The 23484-nt window shown below is 45.9% G+C and overlaps 3 protein-coding genes and 2 long non-coding RNA genes across 6 annotated transcripts; all 5 read right to left on the reverse strand.

Annotated features, from left to right (window-relative positions):
* Nucleotides 1-1919: 1919 nt before the first annotated feature.
* Nucleotides 1920-6011, reverse strand: LOC136362064 (uncharacterized). Its single transcript, XR_010743730.1, has 2 exons — nt 5900-6011; nt 1920-2696 (listed from the first exon to the last, which is right to left on the reverse strand). It is a non-coding gene; the product is annotated as an uncharacterized lncRNA (long non-coding RNA).
* Nucleotides 4891-5713, reverse strand: LOC136362062 (uncharacterized). The gene is made up of 2 exons (XR_010743728.1): nt 5464-5713; nt 4891-5215 (listed from the first exon to the last, which is right to left on the reverse strand). It is a non-coding gene; the product is annotated as an uncharacterized lncRNA (long non-coding RNA).
* Nucleotides 6012-10374: 4363 nt separating the features above from the next.
* LOC136363131 (olfactory receptor 5AR1-like) lies at nt 10375-11687 on the reverse strand. Its single transcript, XM_066322218.1, has one exon. The coding sequence runs from the start codon at nt 11451-11453 to the stop codon at nt 10461-10463; it is 993 nt and encodes a 330-aa protein (XP_066178315.1). The 5' UTR covers nt 11454-11687; the 3' UTR covers nt 10375-10460.
* Nucleotides 11688-16192: 4505 nt separating this feature from the next.
* LOC136362065 (olfactory receptor 4D5-like) lies at nt 16193-21317 on the reverse strand. 2 transcript variants are annotated; one of them, XM_066320329.1, is made up of 2 exons: nt 21192-21317; nt 16193-17603 (listed from the first exon to the last, which is right to left on the reverse strand). In XM_066320329.1, exon 2 carries the CDS (start codon nt 17333-17335, stop codon nt 16409-16411), a length of 927 nt encoding a protein of 308 aa, XP_066176426.1. In that variant the 5' UTR covers nt 17336-17603; nt 21192-21317; the 3' UTR covers nt 16193-16408. The 2 variants fall into 2 exon arrangements, with proteins under 2 accessions (XP_066176426.1, XP_066176427.1); XM_066320330.1 differs by lacking the exon at nt 21192-21317 and having other exon boundaries at nt 16193-17443; nt 17543-17708.
* Nucleotides 20408-21463, reverse strand: LOC136362066 (olfactory receptor 4S2-like). The gene is given in 5 exon segments (XM_066320331.1): nt 20408-20672; nt 20720-20842; nt 20844-20930; nt 20932-21238; nt 21241-21463. Coding segments are annotated over 5 exon segments (900 nt in total). The 5' UTR covers nt 21359-21463.
* Nucleotides 21464-23484: the final 2021 nt, after the last annotated feature.

Raw genomic sequence — 23484 nt, forward strand, 5'->3', positions numbered from 1 at the left:
GGATAGTAAAGCTGAGTTTTAAACATGCAAAACTAATCAGAGCTTCTTTGGTGAGTGTCTGAATATGATACAGAGGATTACTAGGTCAGAGATCAAGATATACCCAAAAGGAAAGTTTCCACAACTCCTACCCCCACTTTAATATCGTTTATCCTGACTCTACCCGTGCCCTTCTCGTACATGACCTTTCCAAAGGAGCATAAAACAGGACTCCTAAACAAATACCGGACAGTATTTGCCCAGAGTGAATTCTGAGACAGATTTTTGCTGATACAGTCCCTTGGCATGTGGCTTAGGCATCCAGTTAGACCCTCAGTGAGAGGGCTGCCTTGGTGTGAGCAGAGAGCCAGCACGCCCAGGAATGCACAAATTTCATTTCTCACCTGTAAAAATGGTTCACTTCTAGCTTTAAAACACTTGATTTTGCCATGCTAGTTTAATGGCCAGAATAATAACAGATCCCAGTTAAAAATCAACAACTGTTCCAATTCCAGTGAGCAAGAAAGTGCTGAATACGCCTCAAATGTAAAATCAACAAAAATACAGTAACATTTTTCCCCCCTAAAGCTCAAAGTCCTGTAAATAAGAGAAATTGCATCCAGTCAAATATTTGTTATGGAGAACCTCCACTCCATCCACAAACTTCAGTATCATTCAGCTTCCAGGCTTTATGTAAACACAAAAGCAACTCTAAACTTGGCTCCAAGGTTGATCATGTGTCTGGAAATTTGACACTGCTCTCAACTGTGGGTTTTGAAAGCTGTTTACTGAAAACATCTGGGCTCCACTTGCTCTGGGAGTTTAACTGAAAACTCCTTGTCACTCCTTGGGCAAAACACTCGGTGCAAACTGTCCAGTTTGTTTCTCTGAGGTGCCCAAATTTTTGCAAGTGGGAAACCCAGGATTTAGGCAACAAGTTCTCGCTTACAGCACAGAATGCAAATGACTGGGGTACACAGAGCTGCTGGTTCCTGGAAACACTCTCCAAAGGGAGACAGACAAAGGATGTTTGAAGTTCTGCTGGGAAATTTGCTTTGGAGACCGAACACGAAGCTGTTTTTGTACAGGAAAAAAAGTCCCAAACACAGAGTAATCAGTAGCTTTGTACCACAAGATTTTGTAGACAAGGAGTATAAAACCCTCTTTAGACAGACAAACTTCTTCTAAGTTGTGATACAGGATTTTTTTCTCCATGGAGTATTTTTACACACAGTCTAAACAGAATGCTGTAGGAGATTTGCAATTCTCTAATTTGCCCAGAATAGCCTTTACTTTTATATCTTTTACAAATCTTGTAAAAATGCACTCAGAGTCAAGAGAGTGAGGAAGAACAATGTTAATAATACAGTAATTCTGTCAGCATAGCCAGAAGCAGGATCTGGCAAATTTACTTGGATGTGTCCTCCCTTTTTAAACGGATTTCCAGACTGATTCCACTGTCTGTGAGGGAAAAGCTCCAGCCCTGACTCCAAAGGCAGCCTGTGCCCGAGGTGCACATATAGGAGCTTTCACAACACGGATTTGCCAAGCTGCACAAGCCACAATAAGTTTGGTGTTGACATTCCACTACAGGCCACAATCCACAACATTTGTTCTACTGTCATGATCCTCCCGTGGTGCCATCCACCTTTTTTCCCCCTCTCTCAGATTCAGAATGTTAAAAAACAAGGGGGTGGGGATCATTCCTGTCCCCTTTCTGTTGTATTGAACTTTTTCTTCAAATACTGTACAAAAATTGCAAATAGACCACCCATCTAAAGTCAACAAGTACAGGGAAATTTCTCAATACACCACAAAAATCACCTCATTCTGAGCATGAATTCCCCTGGAAAATACTGGTGAGTGCTCAAGCCCTTGTGGATCACCAGGCAGCTTTGATTCTGACCAAAACCACAACAGATTCTAAATACAGGGGTGACTTTTTCTTTTTTTAAAGATATTTTATTTGGGAATCAGAGACAAACAGGTTTTTCCCCATTGAGGCCATCAGGTAATTTTGTGAGGATGCACAAAGGTGTTCCTTGGATTTAATGCAGAATTGAGTTTGAGCAGACACTAAATCTCTCAGAGGAGGCTGCTTTTATACTCAGCCGCCCAAAAAGGGACGAGCAGCAAATGCTTTCAAGCATGAGGAGAAGAAACAAGCTTTTACAAGGAGCTGGCAGTTGAAGGACATGCAGCAGCCTGATAAAACACCACGAGAACAAGCAGTGCCCGTGGCTTGATCTCTGTTGGGCAGGATGGGCGGGGGGGCACCCCCAAACTGCTGAGCAGGTCTCTCCAGGAACTCATTCCATGGCTTATTCAGAAAAAGTAGAGGGGTTAAATCGATGTAGAGGGGTGTTCTTAGCAGAGGTGAGGCACAGGGAGAGTTTTCCCTGCGTTTCAGCTGTTTCCTGCTGTGCTGTGCACTGAGGGGACACTAAAAACACTCCTGTGGTTCGTGCAGAGGTGCAGCCACAACTCCACAGGTTCCACAGCCACATCCACCTTTTCTGCTGGGTGTAACTTCCTCCTAAGCCACATTCAAGCCCTTGGCATCGAAGTAAAAATACTGAAAAGCAGCTCAAGGGGCTCAAGTTGGGCCTAAAGCTCTGTGTGCTGTCCTGCAAAGTCACCTCTGGATGAGCTGGACACAGCTCCTTCCTCAGGGTGGGGAAATGATCCAGTGCTGCTTTCCCTGCACACTGAACAAACTGTGGGGGGAAAGCAAGGAAATGGCTCAGAGAGAGGAATAAAACAGGGACAGTCACCTCTGTTGGGTCAAGGAATGGCTGTGACACTTTAAACGGGGTTGGACTTCAGAACTGCGTTGAAGTCGTTGTGCTCAGCTCAGCAGATGTTGGGCCATGCCCACAGATATCAGCATCCCAGCAGGCAATAAAGCAGTGACAGAGAGGCCACCTACTCCGTGGCACAGGGAGATAACAGGGAAGGGCAGCCACAGGAACCCCTCAGCAATCACACGTGGCTGTTTCAGATGCTCTGCTGGACTGGGCAGGACCCTTAACCCCAGGCAGACCACCTTGGCCTTCTGGACTCGTGGTCAGTGTCCTGGGAAGATGCTCCCACTAAAAGCTGTGGAGACAAAGCCCTTAGACTCTCAGACAGCAGCCAGAGGAATGCTCTGCCTGGCCTGAGGAATCTTCCACCCAGCTGCTCTATGAGTAGCTCGCTCAGTCATGCATGGCTACAAACCTGTCTAAATAGGCAGCGATGACCAAGACTGAAACTCAAATCAGGAACTTTCCAGTCTGACAAGTACAAAAGAAAAAAAAAAAAAAAAAAAAAGATATTTCTGCTCCACACATACTTAGCAAAGGCCAGGCCCTTTCCTTGCCTGGTGTTTGGTGCTCTTGGTTCCTTCTAAAAGCCTCTGAGAAGGGACAAAACCCACAGCAGGCTCGGAGGGAAGAAGATGAAAAACTTTCACAGCCAGAAAGGCTGCGTTCCTCAGACAAACACCTCCATGCCTCATTTGTCTCTTTCCCTGTCTCCAGCCACCCTGCTAACCCCTTAGAGTGTCTGCAGGCCGTGAACTTAGCAGAAAACAGCATTTTGACCAGTTTCTAGGGCTGGGCTGGCCACTGGATGGGTGTGAAAGCTGCAGAGTTAGGAGACACACAGGGGAGCTCAGCGACTCCAGGGCACAGAGGTGATCACGGAGAGTTTCACCAAGATGCCAAAGACCCTGAGGAGCAGCGAGGATGTTCAGTCAGGCCCAGAGGGGAAGAGTTCTCTGACAAAGCGTTTCTTCAGTCAGGAGGTGCAGGTTGAGCAATGGGCTGACACCAGCTGAAACAACAGCCTGGGAGGGAGCAGAGGGATGCAAAACCACGAGGGTATCTCTGAGGTCACTAAGGAAAACAGTCTCTGACTAAGTAGGAAAAATAAGCCAGAATTGCAGCATTGTTACTTAATCCACCAGCAGGCTCAGCATGACCACACAGAAAAAGCTACCAGGATTTTATTTGAACTCCTGAGTGCCTGTATCCCTGCCTCAGTTTAACTAGCAGTGGACTCTGCCAGGAAAAGACAAATCCAACTTCATTCCCTGCCTGTGTTTACTCTGATCTGCTTTGAAATCACCAGGCCTTGCTTCCCTCCACACAGATATGAGCATTTCAAGATGAACAGGGAGGTTGTTCAGCCTTGGACAGGAGAAAACATCCACTTCCAGAGTTTTCTGCTGGAGAACTTCTCCTTCTCCTTCGAATCACCAGCCATGCTATGGTGAAAAAATTTGTCACCACAGAATTCCTCAGGTGGGAAGGGTTCAATCCCTTCCTGCTGTATTCCAGAGGCCAGAAAGCAGCTCAGTCCAGAGAAAGGAGCACTCCCTAAACTTATTTCAACCTAAATTGTCACTCAGCCACTTCACAGGCCTACAGTGATGAGGATGGGAACACAGCAGGGAATTGCAGACTGGGAAAGGAGGAAGGGGACTGAGAATCTGTGTTTTTACAGTCACATCCAGCATGAAAAGCACCAGTGCATAGAGAGGCTGAGGAATAGGAAGAGAAAGTGACACCACCTTACTTTACATCAGCTGGAAACTTTCTCTTCTTGTTCCAGGTCCTTCAGAAGTGGCTTTTTCCAGAAGTAATTGGGAGAAGACAGTTCTACCCCTTTCCCCATCTGCCAAAACGAGACTGATCTCTGTTTCGGGCAGTTCCTGCTTTCCTGTCAGGTGTAAGGACCAGGGTTGAGCAACAGCACCTCTATAAGCAACCAAACCTCGAGGGCAAAGAATTGGGAAGTGGGTGGGATCTCTTCCCAACCATCCCATGACTTTTATTCATCCTCCTCCTGGGGAATGAGGTAACATTCCATTTTCAGACAACGTGCTTTTCCTGGTATCTACAAGAACCACAGTAAGAAACGTGATGATTCATTTAAAAAGCATCTTTAATTCACCTGCAAAAACTCGTGTTATACGACAAATCAGGGAATAAACGAAAGGTAAATTAACTGTAATTTCAGTTCAGTTGCTCCGTGAGGGATGCTGTCCTTTACAGCTCTCTCCATGAAGATTCCATCAACCTTGTTGACATTGTCATCGTGTTCCAGCACTGAGATTACAGTCAGCGACGAGGGCATTGAGAGGCTGGTCACAACTCCCACACCCTTCCAAGGGACACTTCCACCTCATCCGCCTGCCAGCGGCTGCCTGGAAAGGGAACAATCTCCCTGCTGTGTCCCAGAGCTCCTCCCGCTCACTGTGAAGGGAAGGGGTGAGGGGAGGGGAGGGAAGCGACCAAGAGGAATAGCCATATAGGGAAAATCCCGGACCTAGGGTGTCAGGAGACAGGCAGAGAGATGGAACAGGGATGGAGGGAGAAAGACACCTGGAGTAATTTGCCTTTTCCAGGCAGGGGACATCAGAACTGGGAAGAAAAGGAAAGGGAAAGGAAGGCAGAAGGGATGAGGAGAAAAGAGAGGGAAGGGGAAAGGGAAGGGAACCACTGCAGCACCTGGCCCTGTTCCCAGCCACCAGACTCAGCACGGATCCCTCCAGGTAGCGGGGGCGATGCCCGTGGCACGGGATCGGAGGGCAGCCGGGCTGTCCCTGTTTATCCCGGTTTGTCCCAGTTTGTCCCGGTTTGTCCCGGTTTATCCCGGGTTGTCCATGTTTGTCCCGGGGGGTCCCGGCCCGGCCGAGCCGCCGCCTGGAGGCGCCCACACTGCGCTGCGCCCCGCGGGCCAATCAGCGCGGGCCAATCAGCGCGGGCCAATCAGCGCGGGCCAATCAGCGCGGGCCAATCAGCGCGCGCCAATCAGCGCGGGCCAATCAGCGCGGGCCAATCAGCGCGGGCCAATCAGCGCGGTCCGTGCGCCGCTGCCCCGGGGCACGCCGGGAGTTGTAGTCCGCGCGGCGCGAAGGTGGAGCCGTGCTTACCGGCGGCTTCTCCGCCGTTCGGCCGGGGCGGCTCCACCACTGCTGTCTCCTCACGGACACTCGGGGACATGCAGGGTGGATTCCGCCATCCCGCAGCGCCGCGGGTATCGGGCATCGGTGTCGCGTGGAGATGACGTCACGGGGTGTCATGGCCGCGGGGGAGTTGCTCCCTTACAGGGCCCTCAGTGGGGGATGATGAGGGAGGCCGGTGCCCGGGGCTGTGTGAGGAGCAGCGCACGCTGAGATAACCCCCGTGGAGTCTGTGCCAAACAGAAGATGTTGCAACTGAAGAGTAAGATTGCATTTTAAAGTTTATAGGGAAGAGGCGTACACACAGTATTTGTTTCCTCTGAGAAATCACCATTTCCAGTGTTTATAAAAGTCCTGATTATCACAGATTCACAGACTGGTTTGAGTTGGAAGTGACCTTAAAAACCGTCACGTTCCATGGTTGGAAAAAGAGACACTTTCCCCTACCCCAAATTGCTCCAAGCCCCATCCAGCCTGGCCTTGGACGCTTTCAGGGATGGAGCAGCCACAGCTCCCCGTGGAAATCCAGTCCAGTGCCACACCACCCTCACAGGGAGGATTCCTTCCCCCAATATTCCGTCTAAACCCACCTTCTGTCAGCTTGAAGCCATTCCCACTTGTCCTGTCACTCCAGGCCCTTGTCCAGAGTCTCTCTGCAGCTCTCCCTGAGCCCTTTTCATCACTGGAATTCCATCACTAATGTTTCCCTGGAGCTTTCCCTTCTTCAGGCTGCACATTCCCATAACCAGCAACAAGCATTTGGTTACACAGTTAAGCAGAAATAAAAAGCTGATTCTGTTGTGAGAAGAGGAACAAGGGCTTGTGGTCTAGAGGCAAAAAGAGAAAATAGAAAAATATATGAAAGTGGTGAAATTGTCGAGAAAAGGCCTGAAAGATGTTTGGTGACAGCAGAAGAGGCCATAAAAATATGATTATACATATATAAATTATATTCCTTTCACTGTAGAGGGTATGGCAGAGCTGGCAAACAAAGCAACTCTTTTCCCAATACAAAAGCTTTTAGTTTTCCAAAAGTAAAATTTAATGTTGCATCTGATTCTGGGGTTTCTCACAAATATTTTGTGTGTTTACTTTCCTGAGGCTGATTAATTCTTTAGTAATTGATGGAAAGCAAGCCAACAGCATTCTTTTAAAATATTCAACCCAAATATCTTTAGATATTCCAAGCAATTCACCTCACACTACTTTTTTACCTGAATCTTGAATTTGAATTGGACTCAGTCTGCTAAAAAAGGAATTCTGTGTATTATTTTAACCTTCCAAGAAAAAGCATATATTTTAACCCTAACTTTGCAAAAGTTAATACACATTACTGCTGATGCCAGGATAAATTCTAAGCAGGGCAGAGAAAGGAAGCCTGGATGAGCAGCATAAATTCCAAAATTTTAGGTGGTTACCCTTGAGTGAGATAACACAAAGCTGTCTAAAACAGGATTAATGATCAACCAGATTTTTACCACTCCCAAAGGGATAAATTTCTTCCCAATATCCAATCTAATCCTTCCCTCCTTCATCTTAAAGCCATGTATTTAAAGAGTGGCCAAAGAGAGGAGAAAGCATCTGCACAAGGAGGCTTGATTCTATGAATCCATTTTTTATATAAGAATTTGAAAATAGGGAGGAAAGGGAGGAGAAAATAGCACTGACATGCCAAATGCAAGTGGTTTTTGATTCCCAGAGTCCTGGGAATTTTAAAGCCAGAACTGTAGCCCAACCTGAATTTCACAAGTGGATGCTATTTTAAGAAGAGAAAAATAAATCATCCTCTAATCATCACATCCTCTTTTATGTTGCATGTTTGCATATCTGGCTGCACTATACAAAAAAAGGGGAGGAAATCTGCCCTGATTTCTTTGTAAGTAATAAAATCCACACATAAATAATATAGTTGAACTTTGCTTAAGGAAAAAAAAAAACCCTTGTGGGTGGTGTTTTTTTGGTGGTTTTGGGGTCTTTTTTTGTGGTTGGTTGGTTTGTTTTTTTGGTTTGGCTTGGTGTTTTTTTTGGTTTTTTTTTTTCTTTTTTTTTTTTTTTAAAGGCACATCAAGAATTTCAGGATTTCCTTTATGTTCAGAAATAAAAACAATGAAAGTGGTCTCTCAGTAGTTGCATAAAGATTAGCCAGTATAATAGGCGAAATCTGATTTTCAGTGGCAAAAGCAAAGTGTAAACGCACAGAGGATCATCCATATGGGAATTTCATGGATAGAGTATTTTTCCCCGAATTATTTGGTGCTGTCTGTGCTCCTACCTCCTCGTTCCAACAGGGTAGCTCCACTTCTAGGAATATGAGAGCAGCTCTGTGGTGATGAGTCAGTCCAGGGGTATTGATTTCTGAGAGCAGCCAAAAATAGACACTCAGGGAAAGAGGAGCAGAAACTGGGTGAGCGTATTCCGATCCTTCCCTGCTAAATGTTTCCAGTGATGCCTTAGAAAATCACAGCTGTCTCCTTCCAGTGTTAGAGGTTACTGGGCAGGAGGAAAATGAAAGAGGATGTCGTGGTTTTGAGGAATATTTAGGGATTAGCACCTCAGTTTGTGAAGGGATGATACAGCTGATGATAAAGAGTGAACCTCTAATGGACACTTCCCACCTGACCAGGTTGTCCCGAGGCCCATCCAGCCTGGCCTGGAACACTTCCAGGGATGAGGCAGCCACAGCTTCTCTGGGAAAGAAGGGAAAAAGGAAGAATATATTCCTTGCTAAGTTACCCAATGACTCTATACCAGCTTTTGCTGTGAGCCTTGTTTGGTCCACTGGCAGCAAACAGCTCCTTACAGTGGATCTTTCTGGGAACACATGGCTCTGGTGGGTGGAGAGGGAGGAAACTGTTGCAGAATTAGTCTTGATTATCCAACTTTTCCACCTTCACAAGCCAGGAGAGGCATCAAAATCTCCCATCTGGACACACAGGGGAAATCAGGCTTTAGTTTGGTACCTTAGAATTCAGATCTGTCTTTTAAAAGGCACCCAGGATTTGGAATTGCACACAGGCTGAGGTCCATCCTTAGGCATCTGTCCACCCAGCTATATTTAGATTCCATCACCTCTGGAAAGAAGAGTGTTCAATCCTGCAGGGAGCAGCCACCCAAGGCCCTTCATCTTAACAATCCCTTTTGGGCGTCCTGAAGAAGCCTCTAATGATCTCAAAACCTTCTTAGGAAGCTCCTGGTGGACCTCCCTTATCCTTCTAACAAGTGCCCAGGGACAGCTTCACAGGCACTGAGGAGAAGGAAACTTTCCTCCGTTTTAAAGAAAATTAAAAACTTCCGAAGCAGTTCACAACTTTGTCACAACTTCTCCACACCTTGGTTGGAGAATTCACGGCTTGGCCAACACCTCTCCAGTCCCCCACTTGGTTGGTGCAGAAATTGTGGCAGGAATTTGAAGGATAATTGAGCCTTCACCATTATCCTTCCCCAGCTGCACCAGGAGCTGCCCCTGGACAACAACTTGTGGTTGGCAGAAGACCCTCAGAACCTTGTGAAAGTGCCTGGGGCATTCCAAGGGGGGCCATCAACAGCCTGGGACAGATTGCAGGTTCCAGGAGTTCTAGTCAGGAGTAAAGTTGTGCATAAAGACAAATCCAACTCCTGTGCTGCCATTCAGAGCCCTGGAAGAGCTGGAACAAGGATTTTTTTTTTTTTTTTTTGGCAGATGAATTATTCCATAAACGTCCTGCTTACAGTTGTAATCTTGTTCACACTGATGACTTTGCATTTCAGACACCTTTAGGCTACAATTAATACAAAGTCTCATCACAAAATGAAAGTATTTAAAAATTCAGAGCCACTTGTTAGCTAAATAAAAAAGATTTTATTAAAACTGCCCCATCAGAAACTTTTCAGGTCAATCAAGTGACAAATAATCTCAGCATTTTTACAGGATGACTGATTATTTCTCTAGAAAGAAGAGAGGTGGTGAAGAGAGGAGTGAGCTGCAGGAAGCAGCATCAACTCTTTTTCCATTAGGATTTGATGCAGCAAGGAGAAAAAAATGGGAAAAAGGAAAAATGTTGTGGCAGACATAACTCCAGAGATGGAACTTTGGAGATTCCAGCAAACAACAGATGCCCAACAAGGAGAGAGAGGGAGAGAGAGAAGAGAGATTTTAGGGCTGAGCCATAAAACTTAATTTAATGTACTTGGAGTTTAATTTTGAAAGGGATATAAACTGCTTTGGTGCAGTGTATCTAAGTGTGCCCGAGTACGAATTCCCCGAATTCCTGCCCTAAAACATGCATCCAACACCTGCATACTCTCACCTCAGTGCTCAGTGGAGAACAACATTCCCAGCTGGACGCTTCTCCTCCTCCCGTGAAAATGACCTAAAGCTGTGCCATGCACTTCTGGAAGTGCAGAGTTCTCCTTTCTAGCTGCAGAGGGAGCCAAAAGAAGGAGTTTTCAGCCCGGAGGAGGAGTTTTGAGCCCAGAAAAAATGAATTTGGATTCCGACATCTAATTTTTAGATGTCTGAAAGTTAGAGAAGATCAGTCACAAACTGTCGTTTCTACCCAGCTGATGGGGGAGACTGTGTGAAGTTTTCTTGTCTGGTTAAAGCCCTTCTCACCTGGCTGATCACTCTTTTTAGGGCACATTTCACCTCCTTGTTCCTGAGGCTGTAGATGATGGGATTTAGGAGCGGGGTGAGCATTCCATAGAGCATGGACACGACCCTGTCCCGATGCGGGGAATAAGTGAAGGAAGGGCGGACGTAGGTGCAGATAGTGGCCCCGTAGAAAAGGCAGACTACGGTCAGGTGAGACCCACAGGTGGAGAAAGCCTTGAGCCACATCCCAGGGGAGTTCCTGGCCAGAATTTCCAGGAGGATGTAGATGTAAGAGACCACAGTGATCACGCAGGCGCTGCTCCCCAGCACCCCGGCCACCAGCAGGATCACCAACTCCCTGCTGTGGGTGGACGAGCAGGAGAGGGCCAGCACGGGAGGAATGTCACAGTAATACTGCTGGATTTTGTTAGGACCACAAAAAGAGAGCGTGAAAACCAGGGAAGTGTGCAGCAGGGAGTTCAAAAGCCCCGTTGCCCAGGTGCCCAGGGCCAGCTGAGCGCACAGCTTCATGTTCATGATGCTCGGGTACCTCAGGGGGTGGCACACAGCCACGTAGCGGTCGTAGGCCATCACAGCCAGGAGTAAAATCTCTGTGCCCACCACAGCAATGAGGGAAAAGTGCTGGAATAGGCAGCCTGAGAAAGAAATCTTCTTGTGCTCCAGCAGCAAGGCCCCCAGCATCTTGGGCACGGTGATGGTGGGACATAAGAGATCCAGCAGGGATAAGCTGCCGAGGAAAAAGTACATGGGGCTGTGCAGGTGGGATTCAGTGCTAATGGCAATGAGGAGCGTGATGTTGCCTGCCATGGTGGCCAAATAAATCAGCAGAAACAGCACAAAGAGCAGCAAACGGATTTCTGGAGCATCGGAGAGACCCACGAAAACAAATTCGGATACTGTTGAGAGGTTGACCGTCTGCATCTTCTCTCTCATTGTGGGAACGAGGCAGATGGTTCCCTGGAATAAAGAAGGTGTAACTTAATCACAATTTCATTCCCATTTTAAAGATCGTGAGGGGTTTTTTTTTTTTTTGTCTGTTTTGAACTCCAAAACCATTTCCAAACCCACGTATTCCTAATGCAAAAGGCAAAATGTAGGTCTTAAATTTCACGGTGATGAACCCAAAATGTTAGTTTTTGCAAGTTGCCACCTCAGACTGAAGGGCTGAAAGTTGAAGTCACTTACTCTCTGGTGTCCTGGCTTGGACACAGCTCCAGGCAACACAACGGGGCTTTCAAGGTTCTCTGAGCAAGGGGAGTATGGTATAGATCCCTAAAATTCCTTTCAACATAAATTATTTAGTATTAATAATATCATGAGAAAAGTCTAGATTAGCAACTGAAGCTAAAACTTACTTTTTAAGGGAGTAATGCTGTCAGAGGAGACTTAAAGAGTTAAATCCCTCATAATAAGCATATAGATGCATTTTGGGGCTTTTTTTCAGCTTTTGGACGGGGTTTGCAGCAACCTGGTCTACTGGAAGGTGTCCCTACCCATGGCAGGGGTTTGGAATCAGCTGAACTTTAAGGTGCTTTGCAACCCAAATCGTCCTATCATTCTATCATTAAAACAAAAATATATTTTGTTACAGTTATAAACTTATAAAAAAATTACAATCCCACTAAAGACTCCCTAGTTTTCTATAAATTTTACCTTAAAGACTTCCATAATACCATTAGTAACTCTAGCATCTATCTGGACCTTCCCCCCATCCCCTTTCCCCAGTTCAAAGAAGTCTAAATGTGGCATTAAGGGATCTTCCCATTTACCCTGCGTTGCTCCACGGAATGTAGCTCGGTGTTTACAGTAAAGATTTACATACCAGCCCTATAAGGAGGGAAAGCCAAGTTCAGTCCAAATGCCTCCTTTTGGGGAGACTTTGGGATTGGTTTTGAGATGGTGGGAATATCGTACTATCTTCTCATTTATAAGAGATGCAGGCACAGATTGGTGAAATATTTTATCTGGCCAGGCTCCTCTGTGGTCTCATCTTCTTCCTGAAGCTTGAGAGGGAGCAAAGTCAGGGCTTAAACTACATAAGAAATAGTTAACTCAGCACAAATAAAAGGGACATCCCTTTTTCGTAAAATGGAGAGCTCATTCAGGTGAAAAAGCACCGAAACAACACAGAAATACTCACTGCTGCGCAGAATTAATTGCAGATGATTTATAATCGTTGGTATCTCCGGGAAACAAAACAATCCTTTTTCTTCTTTCCACATATCACATAAGAATGATTTCACTCGTAAGGATGAGATGAATCCCGATAGAGCAGCGTTGGAATATTCACACAGACACCTGCTAACACTGACACAAGGGCTGGCTTGGCTGCAGGAGTCGGCACCTCTCTTCTTTAATGAGGATTTATAAATATGAGGGAGTGTCTGGGGACAAGTGTGTCTGACACTTTTTTTGGATGTTCCTTTAATTGCATGCGTGAGGGGTTTTTCAGAACATTGCCAAAAGGGGCTGGTAATCAAAGGAGCCTAAATTACCAGCACTACTTTGAAGAGCTACCAAAAATTCCCTTCTGGTTCCACTAAGCATCCATGTGTGATTTATCAGAGTGCCACTTCCCACATGATGTCCAGAACTGGGAACGGGCCTGTTCATATTCCAGCAATACCTGACCATAAATTCTGCACTGTTCACATGAAGGACTCTGGCCGGCCATCATTCTTCCAGCCTGTTTGCTCTGTTTGCAAACTCCTGGAAAATTAAAGATTCTGAGACAAGAGGGAATGGTTTTAAACTAAAAGATGAGGGATTTAGATTGGGTATTAGGAAGAAATTCTTGCCGGTCAGGGTGTTGAGGCCCTGGCACAGGTTGCCCAGAGAAGCTGTGGATGCTCCATCCCTGGAAGGGTCCAAGGCCAGGTTGGAGAGGGTTTAGAGGGACATGGGATAGGGGAAGGTGTCCATACCCACAGCAGGGGGTGGAACAACATGAACTTTGAGATCCCTTTCAATGCAAACCATTCCAGGATTCTATAAGCTGGAATTCTCCAAGGGTCACACGACACAGGCCTATCCTGCCATGGGAGTGCAGAGCTGTGGCTGGAATAAATCTCCATGGTCCAGACCTTTCCCTGTGTGCTGCAGTTAGCCCAAGGACCAGCGGGCATCAAACTTCCCACGAAGTTTTGCAATAAGGAATTTTGTAATTAACCCAGATGCCAGAAAAGAGATGCAGCAAAGAGCTCCATCCTTCACCTCTCCCTTCCAAGGCCAAACCATTCTGTGATTCTGTTCACCTCATAAATCTTAAATGTTTCTTTTGGGGTGGGATGCATTGGCCTCATCAAGGTGCCAGTCACCAAGGCTCTCAACTCTACATCTAAGTTGCTTATTTACAAGGATAATTTTAGCTGGGTTATTAGAAGTAGAAGCACAGGATAGTTTTTGAAATAAGTGTTCTGCCTCAGGGTAAATAAATAAAAATTATATTGCAATATATTTTACTACAAAAATTCATTTTTAAAAACCCCACCCCAAAGCAAACAACAAAAATATCTCTGTTTTCAGAATCCAGATGTACACTTATTGATGGTTAGACCCCCTCTTGCCCTGTTGCCCACCCCTCCTTGCCATCCCCACAGTAGTACAACCAAAGCGGTTTGCTTTTGTCCACTTCTGGAACCCCCCAGTGTTGTCATTGTTTGAGATTTCCATCTAAGAATGCTTATGATGAGCCCAGACTGATCAGAGTCTGCTGAAAATACTCCCTTTTCTCTGATGTCCATTTGTGTTTCAGTCTCATAGTCTTTAAATAAAATTGATTAGCCTGGGATCTCTTCAGACTTCTTGGGATTTAACAAAAGCATTGTAGAGGTCCTGCGAGTTCTCAAAGGAATGGTTTTCCCTTTGAGGCAATTTTTCACTGTCCTCTAGGTGAGGGCAATAAATCTGAGGGTGAGCTCATAGAGAGGATAATTTCCAGGAGGAAAAGAACTCAGGGTTTTAATGGTGCGCAGTGGAGCCAGTTTACACAGTGGAACAAACTCAGCTGCCAAAGCTGCACCTTTGCAATTTGTCAGACACCAACTTTTTAACAGCATCTTCTGAGGCCTTGTTAAAATCGTCCCAAGATGTTTCCAGAGGAAAAAAAAAAACAATTTTATTAAGTTGTTTGTCTTCATAGAATGGTTTGTGTTGGAAGGGACTTTAAAGGTCATCCCATTCTAATCCCCTGCAATGGGCAGGGTCATATTCCACTGGAGCAGATTGCTCCAAGCTCCTTCTATTGAAATCCCAGCTCCCAAAAATACGGAATTTTTATCAATTTAATCAAAATTGGAGCAATTGCTTCAAATCAGTTCACTGTTGATGCCCTCAGTTTATACCTGGTGAACAAATTGACAGCAAAATAACTGGACCACGGTTCCAATTTGCCTTGCATTGATTTATAAATAAAATATTTTTAAAAGTTTTATTGGAATGTTAAAAAATTATCACAGTGATGCATTTTTTTCTCAATTAAAAATTAGCTTAATTGACCTAAAGAATATTTTAATTATTCGACATTTTTCTCTAATACTAAAAATAATGGTCCCTTCCAACCCAAGCCATTCTATGATGATCTTGAGTAGAAATTCACTATTAAAAAGAAACTAGATTTACAGAAGGATGGGAGATGTTTGGAAATTTCTCTTAACCAGGAGGATCAATGACTCACTGATGCTTCTAATCCTCCTCTTCCTACAGGTATGGAGTGAGGGCTAATTTAATACAGCACAGAGAAGCAGGCAAAGTGGAAATGCTTTCACTTCCTGTGCAGCAGTTTGGATTGGATATTAGGAAAAATTCCTTCATGGAAAGGGTTTCACAGCCCTGGAACAGGCTGCTCAGGGTAGTGCAGAGTCACTAAAAGCTGTGTGGATGTGACACCTGGGGACATGGGTTAGTGGCCTTAGCAGCCCTGGGGAATGGTTGCACTTGATGTTCTTAGAGGGCTTTTCCAACCTCAGTGATTCCATGATTTTATTTAGGTGGGATGAATCCAATCCTAAATCATTCTAGCACAAAGAAACTGATGGCGCTGCCCTCATGGCAACCACTGAATTTCTGTCCCTGATGGATTTGGTGGTGTAACTGCTGCCCTCATAGAGGCAGTTTGGGTTGGAAGGGACCTTATAGACAATCCCATTCCAGCCCCCCTGCCATGGGCAGGGATACCTTCCGTGGTGTCCCACATTGCTTTAAGCCCCATCCAAGCTGACCTGGAACACTTCCAGGGGCAGAGCAGCCATGGCTTCTCTGGGAAACCCATGCCAGGCCACCACAGGGAAGAATTTCTTCCCAATATCCCATCTAAACCCACCCTGTGTCAGAGTGAAGCCATTCCCTCTTGTCCTGCCTCCATGCCCCGGTCCAAAGTCCATCTCCACTCCTTCTCCTTCCTCTATATATCGTGCCTTGTATGATTCTAGTAATTCACTTCTTTGAGACAATTATGACTAAAAATATTGTTATAAGTGCAAAGAAATCTGTACAAGCAGAATCTGTGCTATCTTCCAGTGTCGGTGGGTGAATTTGGGGACACTAAGTGCATGTGTGTCTGCCATCTGCTGCCACAGCACAGAAAAAACATGTCAGAGGCAGACAAGCCTCATCCTGGATTCATTTATTTATTTGAAAGTTATGATCCCACACGAGTGAAAGTATTTAGGAAGTTTGGGGTTTTGGGAATGGATTTTTATTATTTTTAATATTAACATTTATTTGGGTATATGAATGTACTCAGTACACAATTTGAAGTCTGTAGGCTTTAGCCACTAAGTCATTACTGTGCAGGAGTAGAGAAGGAATGCGACTCCAAGTGTAACTCAGGGTTTAATTCTAGGCGTAACTCTGGGTGTAACTCCAGGGTTCTGCCAGCCCAGCTTGTCTCAGGAGGCTCTGCAGCGCTTCCACAACCTCCACATGGATTCCTTCATCTCACTGTTCCTCAGGGTGTAGATGAGGGGGTTCATCATGGGCGAGAAGATCGTGTAGATGACACAGACGTACCTGCTGGTGGGCAGGGTCCCAGCGGGCCGCAGGTAGGTGAAGATGCAGGGCATGAAGAGCAGGGTGACGGCCATCACGTGTGAAGCACAGGTGGACAGCACCTTCCAGTGCCCCTGGGCGATGTGTGCCCGGACCTTGGCCAGGATGAGCGCGTAGGAGGCCACCAGCACCAGGAAGCAGCCCAGGGAGATGAGGCCGCTGTTGGAGGCCATGAGCCACTCGGTGAGGGCGGTGTCGGCGCAGGCCAGGCGGGTGACGGGCAGCACGTCGCAGAAGTAGCTGTGGATCGTGTTGGGGCCGCAGAAGGGCAGCTGGAGCATGAGCACGGTCTGGACGATGGAGTGGATGAAGCCCCCGACCCAGCAGGCAGCAACCAGGGCCCAGCAGGCCCCACGGGCCATGATGGCCGCGTAGTGCAGGGGCCTGCAGATGGCCGTGTAGCGGTCAAACGCCATCACTGTCAGGAGGAACATCTCCGAGGAGCCCACAAAGTGCAGGAAAAACAGCTGGGCCATGCAGCCCTCGAAGGCAATGGCCTTGTGCCCTGAGAGCAGGGCCACCAGCACCCTGGGGGTGGTGACAGAGGTGTAGCAGATATCGATGAAGGACAGATTGCAGAGGAGGAAGTACATGGGCGAGGAGAGCTTGGGGTCGGTCCTGACCGTCACGATGATGAGGAGGTTGCCCAGCAGGACCATGGAGTAGGCCAGGAGGAAGAAGGTGAAGAAGAGGAGCTGCAGCTCCTGGGTGTCGGAGAGCCCCAGGAGGATGAATTCAGTCACCCTGGAGAAGTTGTCCTGTGCCATTGCTGCAGCTCAGGCTCCCATGGCACGGGTGGGCGGGTGGCCAGGAAGAGATGGGAAAGCACTACAGCTCCAAGGCTCATGGATGGTGTGAGCAGGATGCATTTGCTGCTGCAGGAAGCACAGTGTTGTGTCGTAATTGACAGAAAGCAGAGTTTGTACTCACCCCCTTTTCTGTCCCTGTTCAGTCTCTGGCCCCTCCACATTGACCTTCTCTCCTAAACTCACTCTGACCACTTTTTTCCTGCACTGTAGTTGATGTGCTCCCATTCTGTCAGGGAGAAATCAAAGAATAATGGAATTATTAAAGTTGGAAAAGCCATTGAGTCCAATCATCCCCCCAGCACTGCCAAGCCTTCCACTAAACCATGTCCCCAAGCGCTACATTCATACTGCTTTTAAATCCCTTCGGGAATGGTGATTCCAGCACATCCTGCTCTCAGAAAACCAGAGCCACGAATGCTGGAAAAATGCTGTGCTATATATTTACCTGCTGGAAATCTGAAGTGCCATGACTAAAGCAAATGCTGCCATTCTCAAGCATGAGCTGTTCCACGTTCTGATCCTAATGACACTCCTCTGAATTGAGGAAAGGGCTCTCCAGTAAGCTTATCCACTCTGAAACTGGGAATATATCGGCAGACACCAGGTCTGAGAGGTTCCTCACTGGAGAAATTTGGGGTTCTAACAGAGCAGAAGCTGCAAAACCCTGCATGGTTTCTCCACCTCTCTATTTTTTAAAGGACTACTTAAAGTACTTCAGTAGACAAATACACTCACTGTCCTGTGGAGGTTAAAGCGAGACCAGCAGAGGAATGCACTTGGCCATTTAAAATCTCTCCAGGAAATTCCTTCTCTGCTCACTTCTGGCGAGGAGTTTATAACTCAGCAAGCAGGAGGCTGCAAATAAGAAAACAGATGTCTGTGATGCTAACAGCAATAAATAAACCTGCCAAATCATTAGAGAGGGGTCATTAACAGGACACACACATTGTCCTCTGGTATACTGAATATCCACTGTACTTCTTCTGCTGTCTTTATGGGACAATTTCAGTTTAAAGCAAATGCTTTCCTGAAGGAGTTAACAGTAAAATCCAAGCCACAATATGTCACTGACATGTGTAATAATAAGCTCTGGTTATTTAGCTGAGGAGGGTGGTAGAAATAATACCCCATAAATACACCTGCAGTGACACTGAGGTAGTGAATGAGATGGTGGCCCTCCTTTACTGACAAACACAAAATCCACCCTTACAGCAGTCCCATGCAGAACACAAGGATCACCAGTGTGTGATACTCCTGAAAGTGGACAGGGCTTGGAGCAACCTTGTCAATGGACCTGCCCATGGCAGGGGGTCAGAACAAGATGAGCTTTAAGGTGCCTTCCAACCAAACCATTCTGGGATTCTACATGTGTAACTGATTTTTCAATGGTTCTTTTTCTAAATCATAAAATAGTCCTCACAAAAGTCACTTACCAGCAATGCTGCTTTGCAAAAGCAGGATTCAGTGGGCCTGATCAAAAAAAAAAGAACAATCCCAGAACACTTCCACAGAGTTCACTTGCTGTCCTTCCTCTGACAACGTCCCCAAACCACTTCCCAGGGTTCCATCAGAACCCCTCAGTTCCATCAGAAACTCTCTGCAAGGTGCTGCTCAGAAGTTATGAAAGCAGCTCTGTGTCTCTGCCAACTCTGAGCCCTGAAAAGAACAGCCCAACCTTCTGTATTTCCCAGTCTGAAAAAAAAAAAACAAAACCCCAAAACAAAAAAAAACCAGCCTCCAGGAGCATCTTCAAGTACAATTACTTCTGTAGCAGAAATAGTTCAAGTAAATCACACAACAGAGGCACAAGACTATCAGGAGTAATGAGATCCCAGAGGCAAAGGGAGTTTTGTCAGAAATCATCAGTGGGTAAGGAGCTAAAATTGTTCTTTGGGTAGTTATTGGTGTAGTCCTTGGAGAGAGACATTAGAGTAAATATCTCTTACATAGGACATTTATATAATTTCATATAAATTGATACAAATTTTGCTTTCTGTCCTAAGCCAGTATTTCTCATCTACAGTTTTATTTCTTACTAGTTTTTGTGTTGACAGCACAAAGCAAAAATATCACTGATGTTATCCCTTAGACACCTGACTTAAAACTTCAAAACAAGAAGTAACTCAGGAAATCACTTCAAAAAAATGCACAAAGGTTTGTGGTGAGCTTTCCTCACTCACCAGGTATTTTTACTGACACAGTAAAGCACAGAAGCAACTTTTGAGCTCAAGTATTAAATTCACATAAGAGTTCTTGGCAAAGTGTAGAGGAGCCTGACAATATTTCCAGTGACACCTTCCATAAGCTATGGGTGAATATTTGCTTAGCAGCACCCAGAAGTGAGACCTCTAAAAAAAAACCCCACTGGTGTTCACCTCCAAAGAGGTAAAATACATTTATTTATTTAACAAATAAAAAATACATTTCTTTTATTTAGTGCTGTCTTGGGCAGAGAAAGGTGAAGTACCTAGAATAATAGGATAATTATGGAATTGCAGAATAGCTGTTTGGACTGGAAGATACCTTAAAGACCATCTCATTCCAACTGTGCCATGGGCAGGGACACCTTTCACTAGACCAGGTTGCTCCAAGCCCCATCCAGCCTAGCCTGGAACAGGGCAGAAAGGATTTGTTGAAGTGGGAGAGTAAGGTGAGAAGTTTCCCCTCCTGTTCCTTCATCAGCAAACCACTCAACCAGCTGTTAATATCAGGGAGGTTGGGGGTTTTTTCTTACAGGATTCTCTACCTGGACAGCATTTTCAGTATTTTTAAGAGTATTTAAGAACTGGTGTTGCAGTTGCTCAGGAGGTCATAGTCTGGGCCTGTGCTCATTGACAAGGAATAGGAAGGGAATGCCAGAGTTCCCAATGTCTTTCCCATCATAAAAAGAACTTTTAGTGCCTTCCTAATTACAGCAGGAGCCAACAGCCAGCTGTTCTTTCAAAAGCACATTTGGGGGCATTGCCACAGAAGAAATGATAGTAAAACATGCTTGGTTGTCTCTGATCCTTTGGGAACATGACCACAGCCCTACCCCTTCCCATTTCCGCTTCCCACTTTCCTCCTGCACAGTTTCCTCACGGCTCTCCTCACCTCCCCGTTCTGGAGGGTGTAGATGAAGGGGTTGAGCGTGGGTGTGAGGATTGTGTAGAACACAGCCACGCTCCTGCCCTTGGAGAGGTGACCAGACAGGCAGATATAAACCAACGTGCTGGGCTCAAGGCACAGGATTGCCACAGGGATGTGGGATCCACACCTGGACAGGGCTTTGTGCCACCCCACCAGCGTTTGGCCCCTCAGGGAAACCAGGATGAGCACACAGGACATGAGCAGGGTCATGACTCCACTGTTTGGCCCCTCAGGGAAACCAGGATGAGCACGTAGGACATGAGCAGGGTGAGGAAGCAGCTCAGGGACGTGACTCCACTGTTGGCCGCAGCGGCCAGGCGCTCAGTGCACATGTTGGTGGAGCAGGGGGTGGACATCACAGATGTAGTGGGCAGTTTGGTTGGGGCCACAGAAGGGGAGCAGGGTGGTGGGAAGGGTCTGGAGAGTGCAGGAAGCCCCCCGCCCAGGGGACGCCCACCATGCGGCCACAGAGGCGGTGGGACATGAGCACGGGCGAGTGCAGGGGCCGGCAGATGGCCACCCAGCAGTCACAGACCATGGCTGTCAGGATGAAAACCTCTGTGCAGCCAAAAAAATGAACCCCAAAGAGCTGCCCTATGCAACCTGTTAAGGAGATGGTGTTATTTTCCACCAGGAAGGTAGAAATCATTTGGGGAGCTGTGACAGAGGAGAAACAAATACGTACAAAGGACAGGTGGCAGAGGAAGAAGTACATGGGGGTCTTCAGGTGCCAGTGAGAACTATGAGGAGATTTCCTACCACTGTGAGTGTGTAGAACAGCAGGAACACCACAAAATATATTTTCTGCACCCCTTGGTTCTCTGAGAGGCCCAGAAGGATGAATTCCTTCATGCTGCTAGAGTTTTCCCTGCCAGTCTACTGGGCAATGTGCAGTGCAGAGCCTGGAAATGTGGAAAGATAAAGACAAAATGATTCATCATTTTTTTCATTCTTAAAAATTAATTCTTTATCAGAAGTCCATTCTCTCTGAGAAATACACAGGATTAGAATTAAGTTTTTTACTGCTTTTTATATTTGTTTTGGGTTTTGTTTGGTTCTCTGTTGTTCTACCCCATCCACATATTTAATTTGCCTTGTATGAGACATAGCCATAGAATCATAGACTCCTGGAATGGTGTGGGTTGGAAGGGACCTTAGAGACCATCTAGTTCCAACTCCACTACCATGGGCAGGGATGTCACCCATTGGACTTGTTTGGGACTGGATCCATCTGATCCAGGCTCCTGTTTCATGATTTTATAATGGAGCAAAACCAGAAACTCCTGTAGAGGCAAAAAGCTGATCGAGCACCTACAGGAAATGCTGAAATGTAGAAAAACCAAAATTGCTCTCAAACTCAAGAAAGTGAAGGCTAAAGAGGAAGTTGGGAAAGTTTGGGTCTTTTCTTGTACTAGCAGTTTTACTGGCAGGAGGTAAAACATACTCAAGAAGGGGGATAAAAGGCGGGTCTTACCCCTGAAATCATCTTTTAAGTCACTGACTAGAGGCACAGATATAGTGAAATCAATTGCAATAGGAAATAAATACAGTGTGGATTGTTATAATTAAAAAAAAAAAAAAAAGGATAAGGAATTGCACGATCCCCTCATTGCACAAGTTTTCTCCTAAAATCTCAGGTGATTAATTGAAAAAGAATTCGATAACCTGATTTGGGACTGCAAAACCAGTTCTGCACATGGTTACAGCCAGAGAGAGCCAGAGATGGTTGACAGCTTCAGGGGAAATTTCTTTTTGTATTTTCACATTTTTCAAGACAATGGGCTGGGGGAAGGAGGGGGGAAGAGGAAAAGGAGAGGAAATCAGGAAAAGGAAAAAAAGGGGATAGGGAAAAGATAATGGAAAACTTACCTCCTCTGTGTTTGGAGATCTAATTTTTTGTGTAAGAGCTGTAAGATTTTATGTCCCAAACATCTCCCTTTCCTAGTAGAGGCTTTAAAGAACATTGAACACCTTCTGAAAAGCTCTCAACACTTACTTAGGAGATGCCTTTTAAATCCCACCTCATTTAATTCCTTGCTTTCCTGTATCCTGGCTTTTCCTGCCCACGTTAGAGGTGCCTGGAGGGAGTATGGGCACTGAGAGTGCACACACAGCCCAGCAAGCAGAGAGAAAAAAAAAACCTGTTTAAGTAACTTTCTTCAAAGCTCCCCAAGGAAGTCTTCCTCCTCGGGGGTTAATTCCCTGTTTATGCACACCTCCTCCACCCTCTCCAAGGAAATCTCCCAGCTCCAGGGGCCAGAGGAGGGAGCTGTGAATGCTCCATGGTGAGGAGGAGAAGAAATTAATCCCATCCTGCCAGAGGAAGTTTAGATTGGGTTTTAGGAAAAATTTCTTCACTCACAATGTGGTCCAGCCCTGGCACAATTTACTGAGAGCAGTGGTGGAGTCACCATCACTCTGGAGGGATTTAAAACATGTGCATGTGGCACCTGGGGACATGTGTTAGTGGTGGCACTACTGGGGAATGGTTGGACTCAATGACCTCGGAGGGCTTCTCCAACCTTAACAATTCCATGATTCTTGGAAATAATAGCCAGTAGATTAGCTGAATATTCACTTGGCCAAGCATATGATGTGACCTGGTTGAGTTAACATTCCCAGACTCTGCCATTAATCCATGCTTTCTGCATTTCCCAAATGTAAAGGCCCCTTAGATCCACAGCTTAGGTTTTATAGCACTGTGAGTAACAGTAAAATCGGGAGAATTTTTAGATCATTGTGTATCCCCCAAAAAACTCCACAAGCCATGATTCATGAAAAAAAAAAAAAAATCTGAGAGGTTTCTAGAAGTAGAAGAGAGACAGAAGATGGCTTGGGTCACTTCTTGATGACTCTCCAACTCCTTATTTTCCCTGAAATTTCATTGCTGGTAGCCCAGGGAAAAAGGCCTTTTGCAAGAACTTGCATGCTTCAGCAAAGGTCAACGAAGAAAAAAGTAAGTTAAAAAAAATCCTTAT

Source organism: Sylvia atricapilla, chromosome 6 (genome assembly GCF_009819655.1).
Source record: "Sylvia atricapilla isolate bSylAtr1 chromosome 6, bSylAtr1.pri, whole genome shotgun sequence".
NCBI lineage: Eukaryota > Metazoa > Chordata > Aves > Passeriformes > Sylviidae > Sylvia > Sylvia atricapilla.